Here is a 15,743-nt window from a genome sequence, read left to right on the forward strand (position 1 = left end):
TTTTGAGATAGGGTCTCACTAAGTTGCCAAAACTATACTTGAAATAAACTTGAGATCAATCCTGCCTCAGCCTCCTGAGTCACTGGGTTTTGCAGGCATATACCACCATGTCTGTCAGTAAACCATTTTTCTGAACTATTCTTTACCCTCAGTAATTCATCAAAACAAAAACTCAAAACAAGCATACTCTACCCTGCAAGTTCAAAGATGCTGTTGATGAGGTTGGCTCGGTCTTTGTCACTCAGAACATAAGGATTTATTTTCAACTGTTTGATTAGTGCTGCCCAGTCATCGTCTGCATAATGTACAATATAATAGCCAGTCATGTTTGTATTGACTTTGACCCACTGTACTTGTTCTGTAAGATTGATGATATCTAAGACAGACCAAAAAGAGAGAGACAGTGAGAGAAACATTGAGAAGGAAATATAAGAAAAAAAAGTTAAATGGGCACTTTTATAGTTAATATAGCATATTTTTATTTTTAATCATTCTACTAAGAAAGTGAATGCCGATCTTCTGGTGCAATTATTTTCATGTTAACAAAGATTGCCACTCATTCACTTAAGGATTATTTATTCACTGGGCATTGCTGTTTATAGGGTAGGCACTGGAGAGCAAATGGTGAACAGGCAGATATATCTTTGCTTTTATGATCTAATGTAGCCCAATAAGCACAATGTCACATAAGTGCCATCAATGGAGGAAGAAAATATGAAATTCAGTAAAAGCATGCAGAACGTTTCATCTTGTAGAAAAGTCTGGAGAGGTCTCTCAGAAGAAATGATGTCTAAGTTGTTATTCTTGTAAGTGATTTCAGATTATGTAGATGTTAGCCAAGTGACAAAGGTTCAGTAGGGACCCTATGTGTTCAAGGCCCCCAAAGTGTCCACAGTGCCCCTGCAGTGAACTGGTCCTAGTTCATTACAGCTGGAGGAGAGAGGGAGAGAAAGGGAAAGTATGTGTACTGTGGGACAGCAAGGAAAAACAGAGAGAGAAGTGCATGCACCACTCAGTCTTTTGTTAAGTTAGAGAGGAAGAACAACAAAGCCATTCAGAAAAGTCACATAATTCAAAGTTAGCGAAATAACATTAGGGAAGGCTTATGGTTTCATTAGGTACAAATAATAGAATAGAATAATAATAGAAAGCCATATGTGCTTTTTGGACCCCTACCATTTTTATAGCATATATACATACACACACACACACACACACACACACACACACACACACACACATATATATATATGCATATATATATACACACACACACACATATCATACATATATATACATACATGCACATATACACACATATATACACACATACATGTCATATGATAATATATATATTAAATACGCAATATACATGTTGAGAGCATTGTTAAAAATTTCTAACCAATTTTTTCAACTGATATACAAATAATGAAAAGCTTAATTGATTACAAGATATATGTATGAATTTTAAAAATCCTTAAAATTACTCAACAAGAATGTCCCTTAAAGTTGGCAACAAAAATATGGTTTCAACATAATAGGGGTATGCTTTTAAGCATCTTGACGTTTACTATTTATTAGCATATAAGCCCCATGGGCTTACTATTTTGTTCCCTGCTAATCTATCAATCCCTAGAACAGTGTATCTAGCAGATGTTCAAAAACACCTTTGAAGTAATGAAAGAGTTAATAAAGATTATATCATGGCAAACAGTTTCCTATCATATGTAAATAAAGTTTGCAGATATTTGTGATAAAATTTTTCCATTTTAAAGTAATCAATACTTTGAATTTTTTTTAATTACAAGAGAAAGGAGAGAGAAGAAAAGTAATCTAAATTCAGATAATGATAGCATTTTGGAGTGCATTGCCTGTCAAGCTTTTTCCCATGTATGCTTTAACTGAACTACAATTTCATATAGTGGATTTATATGCATTTATATTTATGCTGCTTTTCACCTATCAGACCATCCTTCCATTTTCCATTGTTCTCATATGCACTGTTCAGAAGTGCATATGAAGATTCATAACATTCCACTTTAAGACCTACCACAGTTTAAACAATCTTCTATTTTGAAACATACAGACTTTAAATTTTTTCATCATCTAATTCTTTAGTGAATTGTTTTTGTATATAAAAATGCTTGAGAATCCTTGTAAACTCAAGGATTATTTATTAGTATCTGAATCTTTAGGGTTTATCAACTTCAAAAGCACAAATTATTTAAGTTTATCAGATTCATTTAATATCTTTATTAATCCAATTCTATGAAAAAAGACATTCTGATCAAGTCTTAACAGGACATATCCGTTAATCTTTTTTTTCATTAAAAAACTCCATACTCATTTCTGTTGTACTGCTGATATAGCAGCAGGTGGGAAAGATAAATTAGATTAAATCAGTTTATTTCTTTTCCAGGGCAGAATGCACTTCTAAGGAGTATTTGTAATGGCAACAGCAGCTGCTCCAAGTTGAAATCATTTTTAATAAACCTATGACTAATAAATTTAACTTTATCATGAGATAATCTAAAAAATATCAACATTCTCCAGATACCAAACAATCTCCTATAAAGCTTTTTCCAAGAGAAGACCTTGGGAGGAAGGGCTACAGAGCCCCAAATCTCCATTGCCCAAAATAAGGGAGACAAAGATTGGCAATAGTTCTACTGGATGGACGCAAAAATTATGAAATATTGAGTATCTTGGCTGATAAGCAACCTGCCCTGTTGTAAACCTAGCCAATTCCAGATGGTAGAGAGGAGGAACCCAGCTGGGAGTGTATTTGAAATTATTACTGTCATCAAGTTGACAGAACATAAACAATGCAGCCAATAGTATAGAGAGCTATCATTTAAAGCATCAACAAACTAGTCCCTTTTGGGTCTTCTGAATGATCTAGAATGCAGGACCTTAAAACCACAGGTATCAAAAGTATCAGCTCTGCATACAAGGAAGGGCAACTACATCCTGCAGTTCAAATATGGATGAGGCCATACTCATATGTTTTTAATTTATTATAATCATTAACAGATTAACAGTCCAAATTTCACAGTCCATTGAGTAGTAAAAAAGAGTAACTCAGATGGAAGAAACCCAGATGAAGTAATTTAACTGTGATTTTTTAAAAAAGCCATTTTTTTAATAAACTATGAAAATCAACTACTGTTTTACAAAGAAACATTAAAGCACTGAAATAGTAAACATATTTTACTGCAAATAGTTACAAAATTTCATATCTGATTTGCTTATAGGGGCTAGCATAACACATGCAGTTGAACTACATCCCCTCTTGTTAATATATTCTTTAATACATCTTCCTTTCTCTTATTTTATTAGGAAAATGGCAAGAGCAGAGAATGGCACATGATGAATATCTTCATTATATTCCTTTCTCTTTTTTTTGGCAGCGGGGCATGGGGTAGATTTACTGGGGATTGAACCCAGAGGTGCTTAACCACTGAGCCATATTCCCAGCCTTTTTTGTTTTATTTTGAGACAGGGTCTCACTAAACTGCTTAGGTCCTTGCTAAATTGATGAGGCAGGCTTTGTATGTGAGATACTCTTGCTTCAGCCTCCCACGCTGTTGAGATTATAGGCGTGCGCCACCATGCCTAGTCATTATATTCCTTTTCTTCTCTTTTTCCAAGTGTCTTTCCATACATCACATGTCTTTTAGTTTCACAAAAATATTTCTGGAACAATGATACACTTTCAGAAATGTGAATGTTTCCAGTTAGATTTAAAATAATTATCTCCTATAGTTAAAGAGGTTACATTTGAATAAGATGTGGATAAAAGAAGGAAAAGGAGGGGGGAAAAAGTGGAGAAAGAAACATTGGTTTAGTGTAACTTCTTTGACATGTAGCCTTGAAAAATGGTCACATTTAGGTATCCTTATGCACACAAATAACTGTCTAAAATTCATACATATGGGGAAAATTGACAAAGACATTGACCAAATATAAACTCCTATATATGACTGAACTAACTCACCAGCAACCTTGGAAATAGAATATCAGATAATATACTATAGATTTAACAAATAAAAATAATAAGCTATAGTCAAGTCTTACAGCAGAGGCCTGAAGCCACCCTCTCTGAATAGGAAAAAAAATGAAAATTCAAATAAAGTAAGTGTAATTCTCAGTGGGAGTATAGAAATCAAGGAAATTCAACTGCCCTCAGCATCAAACATTTTTTGTAAGAACAAAACATGTGGGTTCTCAAAACCTGACTGGCATAAATTAGAGCAGCAGCAGCAAGGGAAATAAGCAGTTGAGAAGAGGAAGTAATAGTATATATGGGTCACATATAGGCCAAGTTCTGTCTCTAGATTAAACCAACTATATTACATGGCATTTTGTATATTCCCTTTAAAGAATTTGAGATTATTTTCAAATAAAGGACAATAAAATATTTCATCATATTTTGAATATGTTTTCTATATTTTTATAGTTACATCTGAAATTGAGTCATCTCATTACAGACCAACATTTATTCATTCGATAAATTTTTATTTGTCTACTGAGTGCTAAGTTTATAAGAGTGACTCATACAGCCATGATCCTTACCCTCAATGGGGGTATATATCAAACACAGGAATAGACATTAAGTGAAACAGTACTTGTAGAACAAGTGGAGAAGTAAAGGATGTTATTAAAAAACACAAATAGGACATCTACCATGTCTTGGGGCAAGGGAGGTCCTCCCAGAGCAAGCAATGGCTGAGTTAAGATCTAAATAAAAGGAGATCCAGGAAGTAAAGAGGCAAGGTTACTTCTCAAGAAAAGTAAATAGCACATGCAAAGACCCAGAGATGAGAGGCAGTATGACGTGTTTTGAGTTGTTGAAAGAATTTTTGACCAGCAAAAGAAGAGAACAGCTGGGGTAGTGGCTCAGTGGTAGAGCGCCTGCCTAGCATGTATGAGGCACTGGGTTCAATTCTCAGCACTGCATATAAATAAATAAGAATAAAGAAGAGAACATCCATTAAAGGCTAAGAAAGAGAAATCTAAAGCAGGAAAATGTGAGCTAATCTATGCAGTATGAATTTCAAAGAGTTAAACAAGCTCACATGTAAACTGACCTAAAATAAATAGACAAAAAGATATTTCTTATTGACCAATTATTTCTAATACCATCAAAATTTTAATAAAATATCAGGAGGTTTGCTAAGTTTATCCTTATACGTTTATTTTAAATGTTGCAGCCAAGTTTTGGCTGTGATGCTGGATAAAGGAAAAAAATTCATTTACTCTCTCTGTGGTCAGAGTGTCTTTCCAAGTATCACTTAAAGTTTATAGTTTTGTTTTACACCAGAGAAGGCAGCATTTTTTAAATCTTCTAGCCACACTAGATTAATCAAAATAGGGTGACATCACCAACTGTTCCTAGAGTTTAAACTGTTGTTGTTATTATAGTAACACTTCATTGCAGTTTTGTAATAAAACTGCAATAAAACTGGCACATTCATATATTTCAAGTGGCATTCAACTGTTATCCCACAGAAGAAGGACGACAATGTAGTCACATGTATTGAATTACAAGTGGTGACACAGTCTTCATTTTTGAGAAGAATTCCTAATAAGTTTATATAATGGAAAAAACTTAAAGAGGCAAAAATTTTATTGGGGAATTTATTTTAAAAAAGGAAAAGTGATGAATCAGATGTTTAATAAGGGAAGGCTATGTCAATTATTGTATATATCTTTTTTTAAGAAGGCATATGTACATAATGATTTCAACCAAGTGAAAAACTTATTTTAAAAATGACTAGAAATGCCAGGTGTGGTGGCACATGCCTGTAATCCCAGCAGCTTGGGAGGCTGAGGCAGGAGGATATGAGTTCAAAGTCAGCCTCAGCAAAAGGGAGGCACTAAACAACTCAGTGAAACCCTATCTCTAAATACAAAATAGGGTGGGGATGTGGCCAAGTGAACCTGAGTTCAATCCCCAGTACCAAACAAACAAAAAAAAAAAAGGAAAGAATCATGATAATAGTTATGATAGGATAACATTTGTTCTTCATTTCCTCAGTTTTTTTGTGATACGGATACACTATGCTTAAAAATTTACTTTTTGAAAAAGAACAGCAATGATAACAGCTTGCTTTTTTATAGTACATAATTCTTGCCAGGCAATATTATCATAACCCTATAAAGTAAGTATAATTACTATCTTTATTCTATAGTCAAAGGATTGAGATTTTAGAGAGGTTACATGATTCAATTAAAATCACACATGTAATAAATGATAGAGCCAAGTAGTGAACCAGACAATGTGGCTACAAAAAGCCATCTCCTTCATCCTAAGTACATTTGCTTCTGAAATACATGGACTTGAATACCACATCCAAATTCAAAGAAGCTTTCCCTTTTTCATAAATTAAAAACATCATTACTGATTTCTACAGAACCCTTTTAGGATGGAAATTTTTAGGATACATGGTGTAGTTTATCACACTGGTTGTTAACAGATGGGCAGAAAACACATTTCAATTGCTTTTAATAGACTGCTTTGCTTTTAGGTCAACATGTACAAATTGAGCATTCCTTATCTGAAAAGCCTGGGACCAGAAATGTTTTATATTTGGAGTTTTGGCAGGGGTCAGTTGTTAGTTTTTTGGACTATTTGCCTAGATTTTACTGGGTGAGCATCCCTAATTCAGAAATCTGAAATGATTCAAAATCTGAAACATTTTGAATGTCATGTTAAATTAAAAGTTTTAAATTTTGGAACCTATATCACATTCACATTTCATTATCTCCCTTCTCCTTGCTATGATAGTTTCCTGCTCCATTTTCTCCTTGCAAAAAAAGGTATGCTACATCTGCACTACATATTATAATAATTATTTGCTCTAAATCTAGGTCATGAATCAGGCTTTATTATATTATATATATGAATCATCTAGGATTCTTGTTAAAATGCAATTGCTATATTCCATCCCTAGACAGTAGATAGTAGATAACACTTTAATAAACTACTCTGTTTCTATTACTTCTTATTTTGTAAATGTGAAATATTTATCCAGGAAATAAAAATAAAACATTTGCTATTTCTTGTCAAGACTGCCAGCACATTTCCTGTGACTTTTTGTACCTTATTTCTTATAATTAAAGACCAATTCTGTGTGAACGTAGAATCAATCTCATTTTAATCACATCTTGGATATATGATTCATAAAATAAGTTGACAGGGTATATGCACTGGAAAGTGTAATGTCTGATTTGCTCTTTGGTCAGATTTTTTAAATTATGCTATTAGCAATTTCTTTTTTAGGAAGGTATTAGTTATATTCAAACCTGATTTCTTGTCCAGTAGTGATACTGATCGATATTTTGAATAATTTCTTCCATCAGTGACATAGGATATTGGAATATGCCACAGGTAACTGTAAAAAGAAGATATTGTAAGATTATATCTCTTCCCAATATTTCACTTAGTTACACATGACTTCTTGGTTTGGGGGTAGAAAGGAGAAATTTAACCTATTCCCAGAGAAGGATAATCGTGTTAACTTTCATTAGAATGTATGATCACAAAACATTTAAATATACTTCATTTGAGGGTACAAAAGACACAACACAGAAATGAAGAGTATATACCTTGTATCTAAAGGCTGAATTTCAGGCTTCGTATTTAAAAAGAATCTCTCTTGCTGTATGAAAAGTTTTGTTCCTTTCCTTTTAACAGTCACTAAAGGAAACCCTTTCTGCAGGGTCCATGTTTTCATCATTTTCTTTACATCTAGTGTTTTGTTTGTAACCTACAAAAAAAAAAAAAGAATAAGGTATTTTTACTTAAAGATAAAAAATTAGTTAAAAATTTTACAGTTTTATTTGTACCCTTCTCTTGTTCCCTAGCACATTCTATCAAGACAATATTTAATTTTAATGTAAAAAAGAAGCATTAACACTGAGTTGAGTTTACACATCTAATTTAGGTACACAAGCAAGTTCTAAAAGAAAAGAACCTGGAATAGAACTGACTGAAAACTGAGGGAGTAAGAGAGGCACTGTGTCAAAAAGCAGCATGAACTAACAGGGTTCATTAAGATAAAAAAAATTCCTAAATTCCTTAAAATTAAAATTCCTAAGAAAGTAGAAGGGCTCTTTTAGGTTACGATGCTAACATTTAGAAGATATGACTAATGATATGTATTCTAGAATGGAAAGAATTGCTGTTCAATTCTTGAATCAACTAAGGCTAGATTTTCTTCATTCTCCTATGCTCTGCTTTGTGTTAGCCAGGGAGCAGCAGCAGGAGCAGCAGTTGGTTCTCTTGACTAAGTCTCTTTAGAGAATACTGGTAAACTTTTTTGATGGTCACACATATAGTCTTTCCCAGAAAACACAAGAACTTATCTGAAAAATGTAGAATCTATTGTCAGATGTTTGCAGATCTCTAATGCCACTATCCCTATGACTGGCATCAATGTTTAGGAAGCAATTTTTGAACAACTGTCTCTTTAAAGAAAAGGATTGAATTTATGATTAAAATTATTTTTCTAGATTACATCTAGATTTGAATTGCTAGCAACTAAGTCACATGCAGATAAATTCATGTTATGCTGCTATGCAAACCTTACCTCAATCACCATAAGCCTATTTAAAGCACAAAAGGATAAAGTGATTCTTCCCAAATTCATTGTGATGTTACTCTTATATTTCTAGCGGCTCTGGCCTCCTTATTTATGGACCAGAGGGTGGTAAGGAAAGCAACATGCTTTGGAGTGTTTGAAGCAATACTGAAGTGAAGAGCCCAATGCATAATTTGATGTGGATGCTGGAAAAAGCTGAGTATAATGTTATGGACCAGGTTGGGATGGGACTACACTATGGTCCAAAAGTTGGAGCCAGTGAGGAAGACAGAAATATTTTCTAAATCCCAAGAGATAAGATAATGGTTATAAAGTAAAAAACATGATTTTCAACTGAAATGCTACTATATGATTATAGAATTTGAAATCAAGTGTTAGGTAATAAGAACCGAAACCTTTCAAAAAGAATTCAGAGTAGGGAAGGAATATCTTTTGAGCAAAAACTTAACAGCTAGAAAACACCAGAATTCACATTAGGTAGCAGCAGAAAAAGCATATGGAAAGGAGCCAAAACAAGGGCTCTTAATCCAACATTCATAAAACTTTGAAAATGTGCAATGATTTGTGGTTTTCTTAGGAAATATGGCCAGAAATTTCATGCAATATTTCAGAGCATGAAGAACCACTGATCTAGATCAGAGTCAAAAACTAAAATGCTTGTCAATGTTGTGCAGTCAACATACACTCATGCATCAGTCTAGGTTCATGACTGCTTTAATGCATAACATCTACCTAACTACACTATATATTAGAATATTTGTAGGTAACAAAATCCAAAGGGTTAAACAAGTTTACAGTTTGTGGCAGTTAGCCTGTGACATATCATCTATTTAGAGGAATGTGGACTCAAAAGACAAAGAGATTACAGGGGACAATACAGAATGGTGAATGGGAGATTAAAAAAAGAAAAAGAAAAAAAAACTAGGAAAAGAGATTTTTTAAAAACTCAAATAACAAAGATACAGTAATATCCTTTAATATGGGATAATTTCCCTTTTCCTAACAAAGTAGGAATGGAGAATAAAGTATGGAAACCCACCCTTTTTTTTTTCAACAATTAAGCGCAGCACTTTCATTTCATAACTTTAAATTCAGTACTGTATTCACAAATATTTTTATGCCAATTGTATAACTGATATACCATAGCCCTCTCTCTTAAATAATTATAAAATACTTTGCAACCATAGACTTATTTGCTTATGTGATAAAAATATAAACAGAAGAGCTCCTACTGTAAGAAGACAGAACTTAAATAAATTATCTGGGTCACTCACCTCATTAAAACTATCCCAGAGATCATCACTTTGAATAGATGCATAGCTATGATTATGCAGGTAAAGAATGATAGCATGTTGAAATACATCTTCACTAAGATAAGTTTTCAGCATCAACAAGAGGGAAGCTCCCTATTTTCAAAAACAAACAAAAAAGTGAGGAAAAAGGAAGAAAACAATAGGATATTATAGGCAGGCAATAGAACCAAAAATCTAATATTCAAAACATTCTGAACATGTACTTTTACATGTTCAATGTAGTTATACTATCTCATAGCTAGATGTGGATTATGTTCAAATGTCTTAAACTTATTTTAAGGAATTTGAAAAAGAATTAATGGAGTTACATATTCATGTGTACTATTTTTTCCATAAGCCATTCTATGTGGTCTATCAGCACACTGACTGTTTCAGTATTAGTGTTGAAATGCTCAGTTTTCATATTTTAATAGAAGAGCATGCTCAATTTTATGTGGCATCCCTATGTCCATCCCCAATTCTTGAAGTGCCAGCTCCATTTGTGAGCATATACTGCTACAGACAAAATGAATCAGCAGAATTCCCCAAAGCCTGTCTTCTAGGTAGTGTATTACTTTCTAATTTTAGTATGCCATGTTATTGAAGTAGCAAGAATCTCTCTTATTCCTACAGAGTCACTTCAAATATGTACAGAGCAGCAAGCATACACTGATAATTCATAACCAGCCATGCAACTATTAAGACCACACTATATTCACTCATGCACACGTCATCATTCTGGCTCCACGTCCTCTGTAAAGCCTTTCCTTATTTGAAATAGTAATCATTTCTGTCCATCTTCAATAGAAATTTATATTATTTTCTGCATTGGTTATATACTTATTTCCTCTTTTAAGCTGCACACCAGTTGGGAGAATAATTTAAAAAAACTCAACTATAGTAATTAAAACAGAACCTCAATGCCCAGTAATAGGCACTAATATTTTTTGAATGACTTTCACTTCTGATAAAAATATAACAGTATTAATTCATTAAGATTATCAGTACAGGGGCTGGGGCTGTAACTCAGTGGTAGAGTGCTTGCCTAGCATGTGTGAGACACTGGGTTCAATCCTTAGCACCACATAAAAATAAACAAAAATAAATGCAATGCTGTCCATCAGCAAATAGAAAATAAAATAAAAGATTATCAGTACATATAAATTTAATGCCCTACATTTTATACCTATTATTTTTTCTATAAATTTAAGTACTCATTCTTGTTCCAAAACAATTCCCCTTTTTTCCTATATCACCACCTTTCCTCTCTGTACTGTAGCATTATCATTAACAAAATAAAAACTATTTAGCATTCCTAATTTTAAAAATCCCCACCTTTCCTTAACTTCACGCTCTCTCCAGTTATCACTGCATTTCATGCCCCTTCTCTTTTTATAGTAAGACTCTTCAAAAATGTGGTCTGCATTTTCTTTTGAGCCCTCTGCTAGCTGTCACTTCACTGGCAGTGCTCTTATCAAGGTCACTATTAAACTCTCTGTTACCAAACCAAAGTCCATTCTCAGACTCACTTATCAACCCACTGGCAGTATTCCTTGAAAGTCTTTATGCACTTGGCCTTGTGATTTCACTCTTGACTTTCTCCCTATTCCCTGGCATCATACTTAGTCTACTTTGCTGGATCCTTCTCATCATCCCAGTGAGTAAATTTTGGTGTATATCCTGGCATTTTCTCTTTAAATCTCTTTTCTTCTCTACCTAATTTGCTTCTTAGTTGATCTTCTCAACTTCAGGGGTTTCAAATGACTCTGTAATTCACATATATACAACCATATTTCCTCTCTGAATCCCAGACTCAGTTTGGTCCATTTGTATATCTAAGGTGCATCTCATACTGAAAAACTAAATTATTTTTTTCCTTCTTTCACCAGTTCTACTCCTCCTGTGGTCTTCTCCACTTTAGCAAATGGCAAATACATTTTTTTCCAGCTGTTTGGATAAAAACCTTGTTTTTAATTCTTCTCTTATATTCCACATCTAATCCATTAGCAAATTCTACTGGATCAACTTGTACAAGTATTTCAAGTCCAACCATATCTCATCACCTTCACTACTGACACCTTAGTCCTACTACAACAACTTCCTAACTAGTGCTCCTGATTCCATGTGCTATTGAAGACTAGAACAATCTTTTACAAATAAAATCTATCATGATTTTTCCTGGATCCTTTTATTTCACTTAGAATAAAACCAAGATTCTTGCCATGGCCTCCTTTTAGACTCCACAATGATCTGATCTCTTATAATTCTTCTGATTTCACTTCTACTTTCCTTTCCTCTTCCTCTACTCCAGATATATTGGCTCCTTGCAGGTGCTTGAACATGGAAAGCAATCTCTCATCTCAAGCTGTATGGGACTCCCCAAGACCAGTCCCAGGTTTGATGATGCACTAGGAGGACTCAGAAAACAAAGCTGACAGTCATACTCATGCTATAATTTATTACAGTAAAAGGTTACAAAGTAAAATCAGCTAAGGGAAAAGTTGCATGGGATAAAGTCAAGAGAAAACTAGGTTCAAACCTTCAGGAGTCCTCTCCCAGGGCAATCATACAGGATATAGTTATTCCCTCCAGCAAGACAGGATAACATATGTGAAATATTTTCTACCAGGAATGCTCATTAGTGACTCAGCACCCAAGATACTATCTGTAGAGGTGTCCTCTACCTGGCATATATCAAAATTCCAGACTCAAGGAAAGGCAAGAATGTTTAGCATAAACAACATTGTTGGTATAACTGAGGGCACATGGAATGATAAAAACTTTTTCAAAATCCAGATTCCCAGATGCCAGCCAAGGGCCAGTCTTGCAAGCAGATTTTTCAAAAGATAGCAGTCTCATTCCCGCAACATTAACTCTTCTCTGTACACAAACTCTATACATTGGTTACTTCTGCTTGGTACATTCTTCCCCTCAAAATTCCTCAAATAGTATACAAATACCACCTCTCAAGTGGTTTTCCCCAATTGTGGTATGTAGACCAACATTTGCTTTGTTACTCTCATTTCCTTACATGTTTTATTTCTGGTATCATAACACCTATTTATTCATTCATCTGTATAGTGTCTGTCTCGATCTTTGACCTCTGAAATGGAAGCTTTACAGAAGCTAGTCTAGCTTGTTTCCTGTGGTATCCCCAGAACCCAGAACAATAGCTGGTGTAAGGTTGGTACTTGTAAAACTTGCTCATAAGATACCTCCATTAGTACCTGGGTTTGATGATTATAAGAACAAACAGAACATGTTTGTCAAACACATTCCCTACTGTCATTTACTTTTTCTTACACAAAATATTGATAATTACTCAGTTTCCTGCTTTTCTCAATGATGGGAGATATTTGCCAGATTTTCAATTCTGAAACAAGTAGTTACCATATCAATAGAGGTTAAATATGCTGTGGAAACAACATGACCAGGAGATAATGAATTCTGGATTTGGAAGGAAGGTACTGGAGGCAGACAGAGCTCTGTCAATACATCCTAAAATAACTGCTCTGTTTAAGTTCTATATTAAAGGTAGTATGTTCTATACAACAACAGAACCACAAGTTTAAAATTTTTCCTTATTGAAAGTTCCAGAATAGGTTTTAAAAATTACTGCAGTAGGGCTGGGGATATAGCTCAGCTGGTAAAGTACTTGTCTCGCCTGCACAAGGCCCTGGGTTCAATCCCCAGCATCTCTCACACACACACACACACACACACACACACATCACTGCAGTAGCTGTAACTGAAATACAGTAATTTCCCCTATCCACAAGGGATACTTTCTAAGACCCGCAGAAGATCTGAAACCATAGATAGTACCAAACCTTGGGTACACTATGCCTTTTCCAATATATACATAACTATGATAAAGTTTAAATTATAAATTAGGCCTAGTAAGAGATTATCAGCAATAAAAACTAATAATAAAATGAACAATTAGGATAATGATAATATATTGTCAAATAAAACTTATGTGAATGTAATCTGTCAAAATGTCTTATTTTACAGATCTTAGCAACTTCAGCACATAATTTGTTTTCTTTCTATATTAAGTTAAGAAGGTTCATCTTTTCACTTAAAGGAAGCACTATGGTGTCTGTTTTGTACATGTGAATTGCCAGCACCACAACTCTTGTGCATGGGGCCACTATAAAGTAAAATAACGGTTACTTGAACACAAACACTGTGATACTGTGTAGGTGATCTGATAACTAAGATGGGTATTATGTTACTAACAGGTAGCATACATAGTGTGAACACTCTGAACAAATGGATGATTCACACCAGGACAGCATGAGATTTTATCACATTACTTAGAATGGTGTGCAGTTTACAACTGACAAATTGTTTATTTCTGGAATTTTCCTTTTAATGTTTTTTTTCAAGCACCATTAACCACAGGTAACTGAAACCATGGAAAGTAAAACTGCAGATAAAGGGAGCCTATTATATATTTAATATGGCTAATGAAACTCCTGATTTTCTTGTTAGCAGTACTAATTCTCACAGTCAGGTTTGGCCTTGGGAAACATTTTTCTGCCTCCTTCTTTATCTGTATTAACCCATCACAAAGTCCTTTAAGTACTTACCCCAACCCAGTTTTTTATGCCCATTGTTTTCTATCTACTCTTACTACCATACCTTATATATCTTTTACATTACATGCCTAAACTTCAGCAGCAATTTCCTGACTTAAGGGTTCCCCTCATTTAAATCTATTTTATAAACTAAAACCAATTTAATTTTTCTAAACAGTAACTTTAATCAAGTAATTCTTCTGTTCAAAAATCTTCTGAAGCTTTCCACTACATACAGAAAAAACATCCGGACTCCTAATGGCATTCAGGAACTTCTGCAACTGGGCCTTGCTACCTTTCTCATCTTTCTGTACTCCACATGTGGCTTCCACTGCAGTCATATGTTATCTCTAAATAAGCATTTCTTGCCTGACAGTGGTCCCGACTTTTTCTTTGTAAACCCCATTATTTCATTCTTGTCCTACCCTGTTTCTCCCATTCCTGTTAACCAGTATTGTTATTATTTAACTCATTTGAATTCCCATTTTCCTCCAAAGAATCTCTCTTCAGCATCCGAAGTAAAAAGTTTCTGTACCACTTCAGCATACATTATTTCTCTTCCTGGTCCACAAATACTCACCTCCTAAATTTTGAGTTTTTTGATTATATGAATTATATCTTAAGTTTTATGTATTTTCTTCCCTATTTACTGCAGGAATTTATTCATTTATTTATTGTTGTGCCAGGGGTACTTAACCACTGAACCACATCCCCAGCCCTTTTCATTTTTAAATTTTGAAATAGGGTCTCACCAAGTTCCTTAGGGCCTCACTAAATTATTGAGGCTGGTTTTGAACTCTTGTTTCACCTCCCTCAGCCTTCTGAGCTGCTGGGATTACAGGTGTACAGCATTGCATCCAGCTCTATTGCAGGAATTTATTAACTAATTAATTCAAGAGCCAAAATGAGGAGGTAAATAAGCCATAACATTTACCCCTGTCCTCAAAACAATGATGCTGATAGCTTCTTGATTTCTTTGTTCTCTTACAGTGATCCTAATGGGATTCCTAATTTTTTATATTTTCTTCATCCCTGAACCTAGAGCCTGTTTCTTTTTGATCCTGCATTATAATCTTCAATAGTTAAAATGTTTTTTTGCTTACTTGTTTTAGTAATCCTAACTTTAGAATATCCCTCAATGCTGAGTAACACAACTCCAGGCTTACTTAGGTCATTTTCTGAACATGTTCTACTTGCAGATCTGTAGCATAAATCAACTTTGAAGGATGTATTGCTACATAATCTTGGTAACTGCCTGGAGA

General features: G+C 34.2%; 1 protein-coding gene across 1 annotated transcript in view; it reads right to left on the minus strand.

Annotated features, from left to right (window-relative positions):
- The window catches only part of LNPEP (leucyl and cystinyl aminopeptidase), an 88,089-nt gene that overhangs the window by 16,523 nt on the left and 55,823 nt on the right, over positions 1–15,743 (minus strand). The window contains exons 9-12 of the mRNA XM_081288726.1: positions 9,881–10,012; positions 7,612–7,772; positions 7,309–7,397; positions 193–376 (exon numbers count right to left, since the gene is read on the minus strand). Of these exons, the coding sequence (XP_081144852.1) occupies positions 193–376; positions 7,309–7,397; positions 7,612–7,772; positions 9,881–10,012 (566 nt within the window). The remainder of the gene's footprint in view (positions 1–192; positions 377–7,308; positions 7,398–7,611; positions 7,773–9,880; positions 10,013–15,743) is intronic.

The sequence above is a fragment of the Spermophilus citellus genome (genome assembly GCF_964194105.1).
Source record: "Spermophilus citellus genome assembly, chromosome: 1".
NCBI classification, from domain to species: domain Eukaryota; kingdom Metazoa; phylum Chordata; class Mammalia; order Rodentia; family Sciuridae; genus Spermophilus; species Spermophilus citellus.